Consider the following 20682-nt stretch of genomic DNA (forward strand, 5'->3'; position numbering starts at 1 on the left):
GCACTACCGTCTCCGGATACGGCCGCCCTGAAGGAATCTGCTGATAGAAAGCAGGAGGCTATCCTGAAATCTATATATACACACACAGGTGTTTATACTGAGACCGGCTATAGCTTCAGCCTGGATGTGCAGTGCTGCTGCTGCGTGGTAAGATTCCCTGTCAGAAAATATAGATACCCTAGACAGGGACACTATTTTGCTAAACGTAGAGCATATAAAAGACGCACTTTTATACATGAGGGATGCACAGGCTGGCATCCAAAATTAGTGCAATGTCCATTTCTGCCAGGAGAGGGTTATGGACTCGGCAGTGGACAGGTGATGCAGATTCCAAACGACACATGGAAGTTCTGCCTTATAAGGGTGAGGAATTGTTCGGGGATGGTCTCTCGGACCTCGTTTCCACAGCAACAGCTGGGAAGTCTACATTTTTACCCCATGTTCCCTCACAACCAAAGAAAGCACCGTATTATCAGGTACAGTCCTTTCGGCCCAATAGAGGCAAGCGGGTTAAAGGCGCGTCCTTTCTGCCCAGAGGCAGAGGTAGAGGGAAAAAGCTGCAGCATACAGCCAGTTCCCAGGAGCAAAAGTCCTCCCCCGCTTCCTCTAAGTCCACAGCATGACGCTGGGGCTCCACAGGCGGAGCCAGGTACGGTGGGGGCCCGTCTCAAAAATTTCAGCTCACGGGTGGATCCCTGGATCCTTCAAGTAGTATCTCAGGGGTAGAAACTGGAATTCGAGACGTGGTCAGGTGATGCAGATTCCAAACGGCACATGGAAGTATTGCCGTATAAAGGGGAGGAGTTATTTGGGGTCGGTCCATCGGACCTGGTGGCCTCGGCAACAGCTGGAAAATCCACCTTTTTTACCCCAAATCACATCTCAGCAGAAAAAGACACCGTCTTTTCAGCCTCAGTCCTTTCGTCCCCATAAGGGCAAGCGGGCAAAAGGCCAGTCATATCTGCCCAGGGATAGAGGAAAGGGAAGAAGACTGCAGCAGGCAGCCCATTCCCAGGAACAGAAGCCCTCCACAGCTTCTGCCAAGTCCTCAGCATGACGCTGGGGCCGTACAAGCGGACTCAAGTGCGGTGGGGGGTCGTCTCAAGAGTTTCAGCGCGTAGTGGGCTCACTCGCAAGTGGACCCCTGGATCCTACAAGTAGTATCCCAGGGGTACAGACTGGAAATTCGAGACGTCTCCCCCTCGCAGGCTCCTGATGTCTGCTTTACCAACGTCTTCCTCCGACAGGGAGGCAGTATTGGAAACAATTCACAAGCTGTATTCCCAGCAGGTGATAATCAAAGTACGGAAAAAGAAATACCCTAAGGTATTTATACTCCTAGGCGCTTGATGCGAGGTTCTCCACAGCAGCTGTATATAAGTAGGGGTTGGTCAGACCCCTAATAGTGCAAACAATAAACAATAGAGATAATAGCGCTTGTTGGTCACAAATGCAAAGGTGTGTCACAGTTAAATCACAATTTATTATAAGATAAAATGGTAAAAGAGCAATGCACATTAGTGGTTGGTACCACTTAAAAACATTTAAATGAATAAGACTGTGTAACTCCCAATGATGTAATATCCTATTGGAAAATTTTGCAAAAAGGACCTGTTCCTATTAGAGTCCCCTTAGTTAGTAGGATATGTGTCCTATTCGTGGATAGAATAGTTACCACCAACGTGTCTCGAGGCAATTAGGCGAAACTGCGTCCGCAAGATGCTGTTCCTCGGCGGGTGGTGAATGATGTTTACCACAATGCGAATAGGATTGTCCTTATATCCAATGGCAATATTCAACGGGGGCTTGGTCCAGGTCCAAAGATTCCAGAAGGTGTGGGAGTAGATAACAGTCAAGCAGGTCTCACCAACGCGTTTCGTTGCATACAAGCAACTTTTTCAAGGTGCTTAAAGTCCTGCTAGGTGGTGATTTATATACCCATACCAATATGGTTGCTCATTAGCATATGTGATTAGTTGTGACCACCTTTTAGCATAAAATGACCAAATAATGACAGACATCGGAGGTGTATTCTATTAAAAACTGAAATTATATAGATTTATACATTTTATAAATCAATATTTGCGGAACTGCAAAAACATTATTTAATAAAAACCAGTCACATGACTATTAGTGAATAAATAAAATATATAGTTATATAAAACCTGGAGTTTGTAGTTAATGATTATTGCAATAAGAATATCAGTGCAGATGATGGAATGTATTCCACGTTTTTTATTTAGCAATAAAACTCTAGACCGTCCCTCTCCGCTCGAAATCTCGCGAGAGGTCAGTAAGTGCATGAAAATGAGGTAATGAAACTATAGCCAATCAGCTATCTGTGCGTGTCGGCGGGAACAGTAACTAAAGTCCGTCGCGTCATCCATGTGCGCATCTAAAGGCTATGTTTAACATGAGTGCCATGGTGATGTGCTGACATCATCAGCATGTTACCGGACGTAATATCGCGAGAGATGGTTGCTGCGTGTTCCCGGAAGTCCCGTGGCTAGTGTATGAATTTACAAGGGGTTGTCATGGCGACGGTGAATTCCGAGCGTCACCAGGAATTTACGAGGGGTTGTCATGGCGACGGTAAATACCGAGCGTCACCAGGACAATCAAGTGTTTATCATCCATTGCTATAGCGACAGAATCAATAAGCGTCGTTGAAACAACTAGATATCAGTACTGGATCATTTCCCTAATATAATGAAGCTTAATTAAATTAACTAAAAAGTACAGTGACTGGTTAGTATTAAGGCAAACATTGTTGCACATATCAAAGAATGTTATCCACTGCATATAAATTGTCTCACTAAAAAGTCATAATAAAAAACCTAATAAAACAAAGCAAAATACAATGTCGAACAATTATTCTGATTGTCACCACTGTGATATTTTACTATTGTACTTCGACAGATTATACTCAACTAATGTGGCAACTATGTATGCCTTGATGGACAGCACATTCATAGATATAACAATATGTAAATTAAAAACTGAAAATAATATACAGTTATATAGAGAAGACGAAAGAAGCTCATTTTTAATGACTAGTCTCTGTGTATAGCAGAAATTTTCATGAACTTCACATATATATTAATCATTGACTCCAATTGGAGTCAATGATTAATATATATGTGAAGTTCATGAAAATTTCTGCTATACACAGACTAGTCATTAAAAATGAGCTTCTTTCGTCTTCTCTATATAACTGTATATTATTTTCAGTTTTTAATTTACATATTGTTATATCTATGAATGTGCTGTCCATCAAGGCATACATAGTTGCCACATTAGTTGAGTATAATCTGTCGAAGTACAATAGTAAAATATCACAGTGGTGACAATCATAATAATTGTTCGACATTGTATTTTGCTTTGTTTTATTAGGTTTTTTATTATGACTTTTTAGTGAGACAATTTATATGCAGTGGATAACATTCTTTGATATGTGCAACAATGTTTGCCTTAATACTAACCAGTCACTGTACTTTTTAGTTAATTTACTTAAGCTTCATTATATTAGGGAAATGATCCAGTACTGATATCTAGTTGTTTCAACGACGCTTATTGATTCTGTCGCTATAGCAATGGATGATAAACACTTGATTGTCCTGGTGACGCTCGGTATTTACCGTCGCCATGACAACCCCTCGTAAATTCCTGGTGACGCTCGGAATTCACCGTCGCCATGACAACCCCTTGTAAATTCATACACTAGCCACGGGACTTCCGGGAACACGCAGCAACCATCTCTCGCGATATTACGTCCGGTAACATGCTGATGATGTCAGCACATCACCATGGCACTCATGTTAAACATAGCCTTTAGATGCGCACATGGATGACGCGACGGACTTTAGTTACTGTTCCCGCCGACACGCACAGATAGCTGATTGGCTATAGTTTCATTACCTCATTTTCATGCACTTACTGACCTCTCGCGAGATTTCGAGCGGAGAGGGACGGTCTAGAGTTTTATTGCTAAATAAAAAACGTGGAATACATTCCATCATCTGCACTGATATTCTTATTGCAATAATCATTAACTACAAACTCCAGGTTTTATATAACTATATATTTTATTTATTCACTAATAGTCATGTGACTGGTTTTTATTAAATAATGTTTTTGCAGTTCCGCAAATATTGATTTATAAAATGTATAAATCTATATAATTTCAGTTTTTAATAGAATACACCTCCGATGTCTGTCATTATTTGGTCATTTTATGCTAAAAGGTGGTCACAACTAATCACATATGCTAATGAGCAACCATATTGGTATGGGTATATAAATCACCACCTAGCAGGACTTTAAGCACCTTGAAAAAGTTGCTTGTATGCAACGAAACGCGTTGGTGAGACCTGCTTGACTGTTATCTACTCCCACACCTTCTGGAATCTTTGGACCTGGACCAAGCCCCCGTTGAATATTGCCATTGGATATAAGGACAATCCTATTCGCATTGTGGTAAACATCATTCACCACCCGCCGAGGAACAGCATCTTGCGGACGCAGTTTCGCCTAATTGCCTCGAGACACGTTGGTGGTAACTATTCTATCCACGAATAGGACACATATCCTACTAACTAAGGGGACTCTAATAGGAACAGGTCCTTTTTGCAAAATTTTCCAATAGGATATTACATCATTGGGAGTTACACAGTCTTATTCATTTAAATGTTTTTAAGTGGTACCAACCACTAATGTGCATTGCTCTTTTACCATTTTATCTTATAATAAATTGTGATTTAACTGTGACACACCTTTGCATTTGTGACCAACAAGCGCTATTATCTCTATTGTTTATTGATAATCAAAGTACCCCTCCTACAACAAGGAAAGGGGTATTATTCCACACTATATTGTGGTACTGAAGCCAGACGGCTCGGTGTGACCTATTCTAAATGAGAAATCTTTGAACACTTACATACAAAGGTTCAAATCAAGATGGAGTCACTCAGAGCAGTGATAGCGAACCAGGAAGAAGGGGACTATATGGTGTCCCTGGACATCAAGGATGCTTACCTCCATGTCCCAAATTGCCCTTCTCACCAAGGGTACCTCAGGTTCGTGGTACGGAACTGTCACTATCAGTTTCAGACGCTGCCGTTTGGATTGCCCACGGCACCCCGGGTCTTTACCAAAGTAATGGCCGAAATGATGATTCTTCTTCAAAGAAAAGGCGTCTTAATTATCCCTTACTTGGACGATCTCCTGATAAGGGCAAGGTCCAGTGAACAGTTGGAAGTCGGAGTAGCACTATCTCAAGTAGTTCTACGACAGCACGGGTGGATTCTAAATATCCAAAATCGCAGCCGTTTCCGACGACACGTCTGCTGTTCCTAGGGATGGTTCTGGACACAGTCCAGAAAAAGGTGTTTCTCCCGGAGGAGAAAGCCAGGGAGTTATCCGAGCTAGTCAGGAACCTCCTAAAACCAGGAAAAGTGTCAGTGCATCATTGCACAAGAGTCCTGGGAAAAATGGTGGCTTATTACGAAGCGATTCCATTCGGCAGATTCCACGCAAGAACTTTTCAGTGGGATCTGCTGGACAAATGGTCCGGATCGCATTTTCAGATGCATCAGCGGATAACCCTATCTCCAAGGACAAGGGTGTCTCTCCTGTGGTGGTTACAGAGTGCTCATCTTCTAGAGGGCCGCAGATTCGGCATTCAGGATTGGATGCTGGTGACCACGGAGGCCAGCCTGAGAGGCTGGGGAGCAGTCACACAGGGAAAAAATTTCCAGGGAGTGTGATCAAGTCTGGAGATTTTTCTCCACATAAATATACTGGAGCTAAGGGCAATTTACAATGCTCTAAGCTTCGCAAGACCTCTGCTTCAAGGTCAGCCGGTATTGATCCAGTGGGACAACATCACGGCAGTCGCCCACGTAAACAGACAGGGCGGCACAAGAAGCAGGAGGGCAATGGCAGAAACTGCAAGGATTTTTCGCTGGGCGGAAAATCATGTGATAGCACTGTCAGCAGTGTTCATTCCGGGAGTGGACAACTGGGAAGCAGACTTCCTCAGCAGGCACAACCTCCACCCGGGAGAGTGGGGACTTCATCGGGAAGTCTTCCACATGATTGTGAACCGTTGGAAAAGACCAAAGGTGGACATGATGGCGTCCCGCCTGAACAAAAAACTGGACAAGTATTGCGCCAGGTCAAAAGACCCTCAGGCAATAGCTGTGGACGTTCTGGTAACACCGTGGGTGTACCAGTCGGTGTATGTCTTCCCTCCTCTGCTTCTCATACCCAAGGTATTGAGAATTTTAAGACGTAGAGGAGTAAGAACTATACTCGTGGCTCCGGATTGGCCAAGAAGGACTTGGTACCCGGAACTTCAAGAGATGCTCACAGAGGACTCATGGCCTCTGCCGCTAAGAAGGGACTTGCTTCAGCAAGTACCATGTCTGTTCCAAGACTTACCGCGGCTGCGTTTGACGGCATGGCGGTTGAACGCCGGATCCTAAGGGAAAAAGGCATTCCGGAAGAGGTCATTCCTACCCTGGTCAAAGCCAGGAAGGAGGTGACCGCACAACATTATCACCACATGTGGCGAAAATATGTTGCGTGGTGTGAGGCCAGGAAGGCCCCATGAAGAAAATTCAACTCTGTCGTTTCCTGCATACAGGAGTGTCTATGGGCCTCAAATTGGGGTCCATTAAGGTTCAAATTTCGGCCCTGTCGATTTTCTTCCAGAAAGAATTGGCTTCAGTTCCTGAAGTCCAGAAGTTTGTCAAGGGAGTACTGCATATACAACCCCCTTTTTGTGCCTCCAGTGGCACTGTGGGATCTCAACGTAGTTCTGGGATTCCTAAAATCACATTGGTTTAAACCGCTCAAATCTGTGGATTTGAAATATCTCACAGGGAAAGTGACCATGCTGTTGGCCCTGGCCTCGGCCAGGCGAGTGTCAGAATTGGCGACGTTTGTCTCAAAAAAAGCCCATATCTGATTGTGCATTCGGACAGGGCAGAGCTGCGGACTCATCCCCAGTTTCTCCCTAAGGTGGTGTCAGTGTTTCACCCGAACCAGCTTATTGTGGTACCTGCGGCTACTAGGGACTTGGAGGACTCCAAGTTGCTAGATGTTGTCAGGGCCCTGAAAATATAGTTTCCAGGACGGCTGGAGTCAGGAAAACTGACTTGCTGTTATTCTGTATGCACCCAACAAACTGGGTGCTCTTGCTTCTAAGCAGACGATTGCTAGTTGGATGTGTAGTACAATTCAGCTTGCACATTCTGTGGCAGGCCTGCCACAGCCAAAATATGTAAATGCCCATTCCACAAGGAAGGTGGGCTCATCTTGGGCGGCTGCCCGAGGGGTCTCGGCTTTACAACTTTGCCGAGCTGATACTTGGTCAGGGGCACACCCTGACTGAGGAGGACCTGGAGTTCTCTCATTCGGTGCTGCAGAGTCATCCGCACTTTCCCGCCCGTTTGGGAGCTTTGGTATTATCCCCATGGTCCTGACGGAGTCCCCAGCATCCACTTAGGACGTCAGAGAAAATAAGAATTTACTTACCGATAATTCTATTTCTCGTAGTCCGTAGTGGATGCTGGGCGCCCATCCCAAGTGCTGATTGTCTGCAATACTTGTACATAGTTATTGTTACAAAAAATCGGGTTATTATTGTTGTGAGCCATGTTTTCAGAGGCTCCGCTGTTATCATGCTGTTAACTGGGTTCAGATCACAGGTTGTACAGTGTGATTGGTGTGGCTGGTATGAGTCTTACCCGGGATTCAAAATCTTTCCTTATTGTATACGCTCGTCCGGGCACAGTATCCTAACTGAGGCTTGGAGGAGGGTCATAGGGGGAGGAGCCAGTGCACACCACCTGATCCTAAAGCTTTTACTTTTGTGCCCTGTCTCCTGCGGAGCCGCTAATCCCCATGGTCCTGACGGAGTCCCCAGCATCCACTACGGACTACGAGAAATAGAATTATCGGTAAGTAAATTCTTATTTTTTACATAGGCCCCGACATCATCTTAGCTCCATGGTTGCTGCTCTGCAGGAAGTGGAGAATGTCCCAGCTTACCTTCCATGTGTGGATTCTCTGAGAGATGCTGTGGAGAAAGCTCAGGAATGGCTACAGAAGGTGGAGACTTTACAGGTTAGTTTCGCTCTTCGTCCAAGTATGGAGATCATAACGCTGTGGCATGCTACTAAGTCTTATTCTCTTGCAGACTGGACTCCGTGTTCCTGTTCTAGATACCCTGGTGGAGCTGGTGAATCATGGTCGAGCAATTCCTGTTCATCTTAGTCCTTTACCAAGACTTGAGGCTCTTGTTGGTGAGGTCCACGCCTGGACTGAAAGTGCCACAAGCACATTTTTAACACCAAACTCTCCCTACACTTTGCTAGAGGTAATGGAAAATAAACTTATTTCCAGTGTCATCCACTGTTACAGTTAGAAAACAGATCTATGAAGTGCTCCTCTAAATATATTCCAGTATAGCAATTTTCTCTTGAGTTTGGGTGCACTTTAATGATATGAATCGGTAAAGATGTCGCCTTCACTTTTGTTCTAACATTTCTTCAGGTTCTCTGCCCTCGCTGTGATGTTTCCTCTCCTGGCTTGAAAAGAAAAGTGAGAAAGGTTAAAGATCTGACAGTCGTTGGTGGAAAGAAGAAATATCCCAAACCAGAAGGCCTGATTGAGCTTGAGAAAGCCTTGACTGAAAGTAAAGAGACAGCTACTGCTGTAAGTGTCCTTTTTATTTACCTTTTTATAGTCACAGGAGTTGGTAAATTAAGAATTTCCGCAGCATTAAAATTGTGATCTTTTTTTTGTTCTGATTCTAAGTATGTTTCTTTTCTCCCCCATCAAATCCTTGACCTAACAGATGGCAACTTTGGGTGAGGCGAGACTGCGTGAAATGGAGTCTTTGCATGCTATGCGGATCTCTAATGAGAACAGAATTTTGTCGCGAGAAGAACAGAGTGACTGGAAAGTGTGTATGTGTCAGGGGGCACCCATGGCTCCCATGATTCAGTGTGAGTTGTGCCGTGCTTGCTTCCACACTGGCTGTATTGCTGCCCCAAAGCATGGATCCCAAGTCTGGCTGTGTCCACAGTGCCACCGTTCAAAGAAACCACCTCTGGAAAAGATCCTCCCTCTTTTGGCATCTCTACAACGTCTCCGTGTTCGACTGCCAGAGGGAGATGCCCTGCGCTATCTTATTGAGAGGACAGTGAGCTGGCAGCATCGGGCACAGCACATGCTGTTGTCTTCTGGAGACCTAAAACTTGCCCAGGAGAGAGTCAGCTCAAGTCAACTCTACAACAGATGGCAAGCAACAACTGGGCAGCTGACAGAAACTTGTAATGTAAGAGACATGATTTAAATTTAGATGGCGGAAAATATTGGGGTTTTCGCATGGCTGTAAAAACTTTTATTCTTTGGCATTGCAACTGTCTACTCTGGAGAAAGTGAACCATATATTATAGTATGCAGTGCTTTTACACTTTTTCTATAATGTGGTCATTTAGGTGCACTGTTTTCCTTCAGTTTATTGCACCTTGTCTCGTTTAATGGAAGCCTTTTAAGATGCTTGTTTTGTAGTAAGCGGATTGTATTCATAGAGCACACTATTGTATGTATAGAAAACATTTGTACATGTTAACTTAAGTTCAACTGTTCTACAGGTATCACAAAGTGTTGGGGCCACATCATTCTCTTTGCCCCATGAGTGGGACAACAGGACCATCTATGTCCAGTCTCCATTTTCTCCTGGGCGTAACTGCATTCCCCTGAACAGTAAGTTTGCAGGCATGTGGTTGACACCAATACTATACATAATGTTTTTTCTGAGGATGTAGCAAATTAAAGTCAATATTGCTCTAAAACAGAAGAAACATTTGTTAAGCTTTTACACCTTGACAATTTTAATTCTTCCATTAAATTGCTATGTTTGTCAAGTGAGTTAATTAACTTGGGACTAATGTGCCTTATGTGTTACTGTTTTGATCTGTGTACTGTTTTTTTTTTTTTTTTTTTTTTTTTTGGTTTAGTTAGATACTTAAAAATAAAAAAAGAATATCTAGTATGTATGAACTACAAGTTGTAAGGCATTAGTACCACCCTGAACTATTATTTCACCTTTTATTTTATGCTTGCACCATAAATGTCAGTTTAGAGACCTAATAAAGTGCGTTAACGTCCTTCCCTTCTTCTCTCCATTTTTATCTGTTAGGCCTGAGTGCGGAGCTGGACGAATTACTTATGGAAGCTCAACTTCTGCAAGTTTCACTTCCTGAGGTACAGGAACTATATCAGGCTCTTTTAACTCAGCCAAACACACCAACCACTGAGCGCAGCTTAACTCCTACAGGTGTTGGCAGAGAGAGAACACTCTGTAAGCAACAGGGAACAGAGTGGAACACAACACGTTCTGAGGTAAAAAAAAATATGTATAATAAGAAATATAAAGGAATATTGCTTAGTAACATATCCTTTTTATGGAGAGCTCTAGGGAGATGCCCAAGGTAGTATTGTGGTAGAAATAAAATCCATTTTCTTTCAAGGCTGTAACCTGTTTAGTGAAGAAAGATCGAACAGACAGCACAGAAAAGAAATTAAAGCGGCGTCACGAGGGTACTGATGGCAGAATGAAGAAGATGGCCACTCCACGTAAAAAAAGAGTGAAAACCGTACAGTCCAAAGACCTATGTGGCAGAGAGAAAAACCTAGAGACAAGAGATAGTGACTCCCAGGGTTCTTTCACATCTGAATCTGAAGATGACTATGCAGTTTGTCCAGCAGAGCAATGCTTGGAACCTGAAGGCGATGAGGTGAGGGAACGGGGGCATAAGATGTGACATTTGGGGTTTGATTTTTTTAGGAGAGAGATGATTGTGAAAATTATTTAGTGGACATTCAAATGTGGCATTTGGTTTTTGAACAGAGCAGTTTGTCATGTCAGGGCATAATTTAGTTTAAATGTGAATTGTTTTTATGTTGTAAAAGGTTAAATTTCTTTGTTAAAGAAAATCTAAACTCATAGTACAGATTTGTTTGTAAAGGAGATGGTTACAACTTTCACAAGATGTTTTTCTCAACTGCATTATTTAATAGGAACTTTTTTAATAAGCCAACAGTAAAACACATGAAGGTTTTTTTTTTAAAGATAATTTTTTTTTTTTAATATGTATTTACTCCCTGCACGATAGTGCAACTGAAGCTGACAGGGATTAAGGCAGTGTATAAGGCTGATCTCCATACACAGGCTGAAGTCAGACCAAAGATGGACAGGTGGGTTGGGCAGGTTTTAAAACCATACAGCTCATACCTTTTTTAAGCCACTTTCAGGCTGAGAACTGTTATCAGTCAGTAGTGGAGGGGGGTAGGTTTGTTAAACGTAGGCTTGTCATGAGCGTTTTGTGGGTGTGTTGCAGCCAGCGACTGCATCTTTATATGCAGTTCAGGTGGCCCCCGTGGCTTAGTTGTGCTGGATGTTCTGAGCAGCACTAGCACCCATTGGTGCGTCATTGTGTGCAAGTGGCGGATTAGAGAGTTGGTATCAGCATATTTTGCAGTCGCAACAGGAATTTTGTCGACCTCTGAATCAGGCCCACAGTATTCATCTTTCACGAGGACACAGGATAACATTATCTGCTTAATGTAGTAAATAGCATCTGAAGGTCTTAGGGGTATATGCAATTCCGGGCGAATTGCGGCACTTTTTCGCCCGTTTATAAATTCGACACAATTCGACCATCGAATTCCGGCAGGTGGATGCCGTAATTCGACATATTAAATAAAAAACGAATTAGACAGTCCCGCTGTCGAAAAATGGCCGATTTGACGGATTTTGATTAGATTTTTAAAAAACTGTAAAAAACCCGAAAAAAATTGCGTGGGGTCCCCCCTCCTAAGCATAACCAGCCTCTGGCTCTTTGAGCCGGTCCTGGTTGCCAAAATACGGGGGGAAAAATTACAGGGGATCCCCCGTTTTTTAACAACCAGCACCGGGCTCTGCGCCTGGTCCTGGTGCAAAAAATACGGGGGACAAAGAGTAGGGGTCCCCCGTATTTTTTGTACCAGCACCGGGCTCCACTAGCTGGACAGATAATGCCACAGCCGGGGCTCACTTTTATACAGCGCCCTGCGGCCGTGGCATTAAATACCCAACTAGTCACCCCTGGCCGGGGTACCCTGGAGGAGTGGGGACCCCTTCAATCAAGGGGTCCCCCCCAGCCACCCAAGGGCCAGGGGTGAAGCCCGAGGCTGTCCCCCCCATCCAAGGGCTGCGGATGGGGGGCTGATAGCCTTGTTGAAAATGTAAGAATATTGGTTTTTACAGAAGAACTACAAGTCCCAGCAAGCCTCCCCCGCAAGCCGGTACTTGGAAAACCACAAGTACCAGCATGCTGGGGGGGGGGTGGAACGGGCCCACTGGTACCTGTAGTTCTACTGCAAAGAAAATACCCACATAAAAACAGGACACAGACACCGTGAAATTATAACTTTGTTACATACATGCCGACACACATACTTACCTATGTTGACACGCCGACTCTGGCCACGTCTCCAATGTCGACGTCCGGGGTACCTGAAAATAAAAATCTACTCACCTGATCCAGTGTCCAGTTCTTTTATTGTAATCCACGTACTTGGCAAAACAAAAAAACGCATTTACCCGAACCAGACGGACTGAAAGGGGTCCCATGTTTACACATGGGACCCCTTTCCCCGAATGCAGAGACCCCCCGCAAAGTGTGGCGGATTGAAAATGACGAATTTACTGTCTAAAAGCACTGTTGTCGAATTTACAATCTTCAATTGAATATACTTTTGTCGAAATGCCACATTTGTACCATTGCAGAAATGTCGAATTTGACAAATGTCGAATTTCAAAAAGTCGAATTTGGAATGGACGTTTTTTTGACAAAAAGTACTGTATTGCATTGTTGAAATTTTTTTTTGGGCGAAAATGTCCCGTTTTTCGACATTTCGGGAATTCGACCGCAATTGCATTATACCCCTTAGTATCTTATTAGAGTGCTAAGTGTATCAGAATTTTGAGCTGTACTGAAATAAGACTTTGGTTTAGCCCTCACTATTTATTAAGGGGCAATTGGTCACATTCGCGATCAATGGCTGATTGACCGATAGTTGTAAAAAGGCTGCACAAACCACTGCTAAATTGGGCTTAAGCTTTGATTCCTGTGGCCGTTTTGAAAACATATAGGTCCAGTGGCGCCCGCAGGGGGGGTTTCCGAGCACCCCCTCACTAAAAAAAAAAAAAAAAAATAATTTTTTTTTTTTTTTTTTTTTTAGTTTTTTCTGCATGATTATTATTATGCCTGCTGTCTTCCTGGTGGTACTTATAAATGCTTAATAAAAGTTTACTTTATTTTAATTATAGTACATATATATCCATGTGCATACATATATACACATGTTTATACGTACATATAAACACACACACACACACATATGATATATATACATGTGTGTGTGTGTATGTATATATATATATATATATATATATATATATATATATGCATGTTTAATATGCTATGTATGTATGTGTATGTATATATATATATATATATATATGAAATTATGTGTATGTGAGTGTATATGTGTATATATATATATATATATATATATATATATATATATATATATATGAAATTATGTGTATGTGAGTGTATATGTGTATATATATATATATATATATATGTGTGTGTGTGTGTGTATATATATATATATATATATGTGTAGGTATGTATATATATTGTGTAGGTATGTGTGTGTATATATATATATATATATATATTTATATATATATATATACACACACACACACACACACACACACACACACACACACACACACACACACACACACACACACAGACAGACAAGTTTTACAGACCCATCATATACTGGGTCACCTCAGTCCCCACCACCATGCTTGGCTCCACCCAGTTCTGGAAACCCCCCGATGCAAATCCTGCGTTTGCCACCGACGTCAAAGCCGCTGATGATCAGTGGCTTTGACGATGACTTGGTGGTATATTAGTAAATATAACCCCAAGTCTTTAAATATTACACAATGCTGCTTTTTACTAAGCTGTCTGGCTCATATTTATTTAAGGATCTCAAATTCTTTAATGGTACCAGCTATTAATGTATAAAGTATTATATACAGCGTTGCAGGATGAGGCTGAACTATTGTACGTAAAAATTAAATTTTTGTGCTTGAGATAAATCCTTTTCTCAAAGTCCACTGAGGGTCACTGAAACCATAGTGTATACTTACAGGAGTTCGGGCTTGAGATGCGGTCAATATACAGTCTGTCTGGATCCCGGCGTGTAAATGCCGCCGGCCGGAATCCTGACGGAAGTCCGGTATTCCCCCTTGTGTGGTGGTCCACGCCACCACCCAAGGGGAAAAAATAGTGTGGCGAAGCTCGCAACCGGTCCCAAATAGCGACAAGATCAGCGAGCCTGCAAGGGGACTCGCAGTGCTTGTTGCCGGGATTCTGGCTGTCAGGATTCCGGCGTCAGTCTCCTGACCGCCGGGATCCCATACTGAATCCTTCGGGCACTTCTTGGTGCAGTCACCTCTATATTCCCTAGGTGGGATAACATCAGTTAGGAAAATAACTCCTCAGTGCAGGTCAAAGGTGAGAATGATTGGGAGAAGGAGAACAAGAAGTGGACATTGTCTGCCAACCAAAAAACTCAAATTTGAGCAAAGAAATGTGCCAGAGTACAAATGGGTTGGTGTCCAGTGTTTCTTAGTCCTTTGAGAAAAAGACTCAACATAAGTACAAAAATCCTGTTTTCTCAAGCATCTATTGGGGGACAGTGGAAGTGCTCTGCATTTTCCTTTTTTTTTCCTCCTAGAAACCTATGCTACTGTAGGGAATAGATAAAACAGCTAAACGTTCCAAGACCCAATATGGCGTCTATTACAAATAATTTTGGATCTCTTGAACAGTAGGGGGTCGCATTTATGGTCTAACTGAGATGTTATCACTTCTTGACTTCTTTTCTCCAGGATGTAGAGTGAACAAGAAAGTCGTTTTCACAGTTTTGTACTTCTTGAATTAAGATCCCTGAGATCAATGGAATGTATAGATTGAGTAGCTTTTGTCAAGACTTATTGCTTTATCTTGTTTACAGGAAGACTTATGCTACAAATAGTCTTGGAGGGGTGTGACCAGATTTGTATAATGGGGATAACTCTTCCTAAGCAACCAGAGTTGACTTACTAAGGGGCCCTACACATTTGACAATGCGCCGCCGAGGTGCCCGACGGCCGAAACGGCCGACAAGCGACCCGGCGGCGGGGGGCAGTGATGGGGGGAGTGAAGTTTCTTCACTCCCCCCGTCACGCGGCTGCATTGAAGTGCAGGCAAATATGGACGAGATTGTCCATATTGGCCTGCATGCACAGCCGACGGGAGACCAGCGATGAACGAGCGCGGGGCCGCGCATCGTTCATCGCTGGAGTCTCCACACTGAAAGATATGAACGAGTTCTCGTTCATATCTTTCAGAAAATCGGCCAGTGTGTAGGGCCTATAAGTCTCCCCTGCGATATATGGATCCCTCCTACAGACAGTAATTGCCTATTACTGACTGACTCATAGGGCGATATTCAATTTATATATCACACCTGATCTCCCGTCTAAAGTGACAGGAAATCGCGGGGCGATATTTAATTGTTCCCCGTTATTGCACAAATCTCACCCATAGCAGTTGGGTTTGGGCGCGTAAAGCCGCTAAACCCTACTAAACTATTGGGCGCGCCACGAAAAGTCCCGTTTGGTGCCCCAAATGGGGCACTCTTTGCGCATTTCAGCTCTCCACCCACGGGCGTAGCGCGCTGAAATGATATCGTGCCTGTTGGCAGAAACATTTGAATAGCTGCTAGCAGGCGCGAATGGGTGTGTGGGGTGGGGGGACATTTGAATCTCGCCCTTATATTGCTATAAGATGTTATACTTCATGTAGAGTGACTGCAAATTCCTCATTGGCCATTTACTGTGCAGCATGTTTAAAATTAAAATGCCCACACATTTAACTTGCTTTAAGTAGCATTTCAAGCATGCTGGGATCCCAGCTAAATGGGATTCTCCTGTCTAAATGGTCACTGGCGACTTGCTAACTGCATCCCCACAGTGGAAGGTGGAGAAAGTATGTGAACCCTTAGATTTAATCACTGGTTGACCCTCCTTTTGGCAGCTGTAACCTAAAACCAAACCTTTCCTGTAGCTGGGGATCGGACAGTAGGAATTTAGGACCATTCCTCTTTAAGAACTGTTGATGTATGGTGAGCCACTTTTTTCAGCACATGCCACAAAATCGCACTATTCGGGTGGAGCTGCAAATAGTCTTCTGTTGAATTAATTCAGTTGTTGACTTGTGTTTTGGGACATTGTTATTTTGCATCACTCAACTTTTGTTCAGTGTCGGTTGCTGCATAGCTCAGATCGTTATGTCAGTAGTGCTGTGGAACATCCAGATACTCTCTAGCGAACTGCAGATGTGCAGCAATGTGTGTTTTTTATTTTTTGGGGGCATCTGTGGTTTCTTACATGGTGTGCTTCCATGAACACCATTCTTAGTAATGTAGACTCGTGGACAGATGTTTGCAAGTTGCAGAGGTTTCTGTAATGTTTGGCATAGTGTCCAATTACTGGCGTGATCAACTGGTCTGGCAGATTATTGAATAGTGCATTTCCACAACCAAGCAGTAATGCCGCTTCGTCCAGCATATGTCTGATAGATCCAGGAATTGGTTGGCTGTATCTAGCAGTGTATGCAATTCCTGGCTTTTCCCCTGTTCCTTCACAGGGATGGATATCAGTGTTCCTTCACAAGGAAGGAAACATATCATACAATATGAAATATCTGTTTATAGCTTGTCAGATAAAATGTCTGTTGGGCTGTCAGACATTTTATCTCTGTATACTCAGCCTAAGTCTTTAGCTGGCATTCTAAGATTATTCCTAACCTCTTTGAGCATTCTGCACTTGCAGTCCTATTTCCAGAATGGCCACTCCTAGGCATAGTGGCAGCAGTGCTGACATTTCTCCATTTATAGACACTTCGTTTTACCGGGGACTGCAGCGGTATAATAGATCAACAATGTTTATGATTTAGGTTGACACCAAATTGTTGACAGGTGATCGGGTCAACAGAGTTAAAAGGTTGTCATGACAATAATCAGAACACGTGTTTTTTTGGGGGGGGCCAAATCTAGGATATTTTAGTACTTCACGCTTCAGGCAAGGTTACTAAGGTTTCTAATAGATGTCCATGTGAATAGTAAATCAAGCAAATATTTAAGAAAACATGTCAAAAACCCAAAAAACATGGTTCGACTATTTTTGTGCCGATGTTTTGAGCCTGTGTACCTAATGCATGTCGACCTATTGATTGTAAACCAATTTATCATCTGGATACTGGGCTACTGAACATCATGGCTTTTTAGAGATGCTTTTTGTAAAATTTTCTTGCTTAAACAATTCTTAACCTTAATTTATCTCCGATCTCATGACTGTTCATTTTTCAAAGGCACGATTCACATCAGGAAGTTCTTCCTGTGAATAATAAACTTGACATTTGTGAGTGGTATTTATAGAGCAGAGCATCTTTAATCATCACCTTCAACCTTGTCTAATTGTTTTTACTCCAGGTTAGTGAAAACTGGGTATACACTATCCAATCATCTGTGCGATCAGCCGATAATTTGCTGCGCAGACTGATAATTGGATAGTGTATGCAGGAGCTTTAGCTGATAAATGGCTTTAAACACTTCTACAATTGTCAGATCGGGAGGTTGCGATCTGGTGTGCTGCACACGCTATTTCATTCCCGACCTGCCATTGAAGAGATTTAAAGAAAGTACCCTCTGAGCAAGAAATTGGTCTGTGTATATTGGTGCTCGCCTTTTCGACAATCTTTATCGGATCAGAGTGTTAATCAGATCAGCACACATCTGATAGTGTGTACCCAGCTTAACTCCTGATCCCAATTAGTTTATAGGTTCGTGTGTTGTTTTTTCCCCCAACCTGACCTTGGGTATTCCACATGAAAAAAGTAGTCCTATTGTGTTTAAGCAGATACTGTGAACCAAACTTTTTATTAAGTTTAGTTCACACCTCACCCAATAACTCATTAAACTGAGAGCGGGATGGACATCAGGGGTACCAGCTCCTTTGTGACCTGAATAATGCACAGCTCTCACTGTCATCAATGACTTGGTTTAGATTTACTGATCAGCAGGTTCTGCATACCATTCTGTGAGTTTGACCCTGCAATTGTGAAATGGCTATAATAAATGCAACACACATCTGTTTGTTTTTAATATTGCCATCTTTAATTTTGGGTTCTAACATGCCACATAGTAAATGTATCCACTTATCTGTTAAAACAGTAATTACCAAACCCTTTTCAGCTGCAAACCTTGGTTCCATAAATTCACTCTAGCACCAAACTCGCAACAAATTATGAAATTTTTGATTAAAAAAGAAAAAAAAAAGTAGTAATAAGTGAACCTTTAAACATTTGGTGGCCACACACAGCTTATTTTGTATTTACAATATCTAGTCATATATAAGTAATAGTCACCATTATAAAGAAATTTGGAATACAACGGTGCGTTAGGTAGCATCACTAGTAAGCTCTCTGAGACATGTATGGCTAACTGATGATCCCTGTGCTAGGGCATATAGTGGGGAAGGAACTTTCATTGATCATTTCTTAAAGTACCTGAACGTCTACACATTCTGTGATACTGTTTCTTGAGGAGGTAAATTCAGAATTAACAGGGTTTGCATTTTCTGTTGTAGGTGGACTGGGTGCAGTGTGATGGAAGCTGTAATCGTTGGTTTCACCAGGTCTGCGTTGGCCTTTCTGCTGAAACTGCTGAGAAGGAGGATTATGTGTGCACTCACTGCAATGAGGCAATTGCTGCACGCAATTAAGAGCACGTTTTCCCCTCAGAGATTCAAGACTGCACTCCTCTTCCCAAGCTCTGGGTGGGATGGATAAAAAAAAACAATATTCGCAGGAGCTTTAGGATTCTTTCTCTTTCCTTTAGACACATGCCTGGTTTCCTTTTCAAATCCGGCTCCAGATGGTGCTTCTCAGACCCTTAAAACCCAATGCTCCTTCCACAGAACTCAGATTTCACTGAAAGATAAATTGTTTTGTATATTTTCCTTAACTCTGCAGCTGTTACAAGTTACAGATATGCTGGTTCTCCGGCAAAATTAATTTGTTATAGATTGTTTGCTGTTTGAAGAGAAGCTTCTTCTTTTTCTTTTTTTTCTCCCTCCCTCCCTCCCCCCCCCCCCCCCCCCAAAAAAAACAAACAAACAAACAAAACACCGTACCACATTTTAAGGACCCATAGTACGCAAAAGGGAGTATGACAATTGTTTAACTTGGGGTAAAGTACTGACACTTGAGTTTTCGGTTCCATTAATGAGCATCCATGTTCTGTGTTTTACATTAGGATACATTTCCTGAGCAATAACTTTTTTTTTCTTTCTATAAATTCCAAGAGATACTGAACCTTTTGCTCTGAATTTAATGCCCTTTCAAAATGAGCGTCTTTGTACAGATATGTTGGGTGAGTAGGTGTTTAGGGCAGCCAGCGTGTTAGATATAGCAATCTGAGCTGTATGTCAGCTTCCCTTAAAACCCTGTTTAATTATTTCTTGTTTGTTTTTGGCTTTTCTTGTAGCTTGTATGAAATATTGCAGTTTATATTGTGGAATAAAATCCTTGGTTACAATGAATGATTTCCCTTAATATACCGTATCTATATTATATGCTTACTTTGCAACATCACTTTTTGGAGAATTTTTGTTGACTAAAACAAGCATCATGCTTTACAAATATCTGTCAGTTGCACCCATGGGAGCAAGCCATTTTGCGAACTCTATTGTGAACTGAAAGGCCTAATGTCATTATATGTGACATTTAAGGCATGATTATTGGCTTACTACACAAAGTGGCTACCTCCACTCAGGTAGAAAGGTGCAATTCAACATCTGGTTTTTTTTTGTGTTTTATTGTATAGTGTGTTATGTGATGTGACTGTGGTTGCCATGGTAATCAAATATACATTATTGGTCACTTGAATCAGAACATTAAAGAAAAATGGACAGCTTGACCTTAAGCATATTTAGAGGTGATTGCATCTTTAAGCTGTGTGGTGGTGGTGTGTTTTTGTTTTGATAAAACGAGCAAGCGCTGGATAGCCCACATGAGCAATTCAGAAAGGGAATTTGTGAAAGCCAGAAGATTAGTGGCTTTGAAAGTAGCATGGTAGTGGCTGTCAATCCTCATAGCAAACACTATGAGGGCTGTAGTGCATAGTAGAAGCCACCCAAATACCATTCAGACAACTGCTGTCCTGTGATCGGAAACCTACTGTTAATGAATGGGACTGTGGCTGCCATGACTTCTACAGATTTAACAAACTACAGACTGAGGGGCAGATTTATTAAGCTCTGTGAAGTGATAAAGTGGAAGGTGATAAAGTACCAGCTAATCAGATCCTAACTACCATGTCACAGGCTGTATTTGAAAAAATAAGAATTTACTTACCGATAATTCTATTTCTCGGAGTCCGTAGTGGATGCTGGGGTTCCTGAAAGGACCATGGGGAATAGCGGCTCCGCAGGAG

At 42.5% G+C, this 20682-nt stretch overlaps 1 protein-coding gene across 3 annotated transcripts in view; it reads left to right on the forward strand.

The window, feature by feature from the left end:
• Positions 1-19789, forward strand: part of KDM5B (lysine demethylase 5B) — a 220018-nt gene extending 200229 nt beyond the window's left edge. For all 3 annotated transcript variants that reach the window (XM_063954821.1, XM_063954823.1, XM_063954822.1), the window contains 8 exons: positions 7992-8130; positions 8204-8383; positions 8560-8721; positions 8864-9346; positions 9666-9777; positions 10214-10416; positions 10545-10811; positions 18836-19789. In XM_063954821.1, coding sequence (XP_063810891.1) covers positions 7992-8130; positions 8204-8383; positions 8560-8721; positions 8864-9346; positions 9666-9777; positions 10214-10416; positions 10545-10811; positions 18836-18970 — 1681 coding nt within the window. In that variant the 3' untranslated portion in view covers positions 18971-19789. The remainder of the gene's footprint in view (positions 1-7991; positions 8131-8203; positions 8384-8559; positions 8722-8863; positions 9347-9665; positions 9778-10213; positions 10417-10544; positions 10812-18835) is intronic.
• Positions 19790-20682: the final 893 nt, after the last annotated feature.

This window comes from Pseudophryne corroboree, chromosome 2 (assembly GCF_028390025.1).
Source record: "Pseudophryne corroboree isolate aPseCor3 chromosome 2, aPseCor3.hap2, whole genome shotgun sequence".
NCBI classification, from domain to species: domain Eukaryota; kingdom Metazoa; phylum Chordata; class Amphibia; order Anura; family Myobatrachidae; genus Pseudophryne; species Pseudophryne corroboree.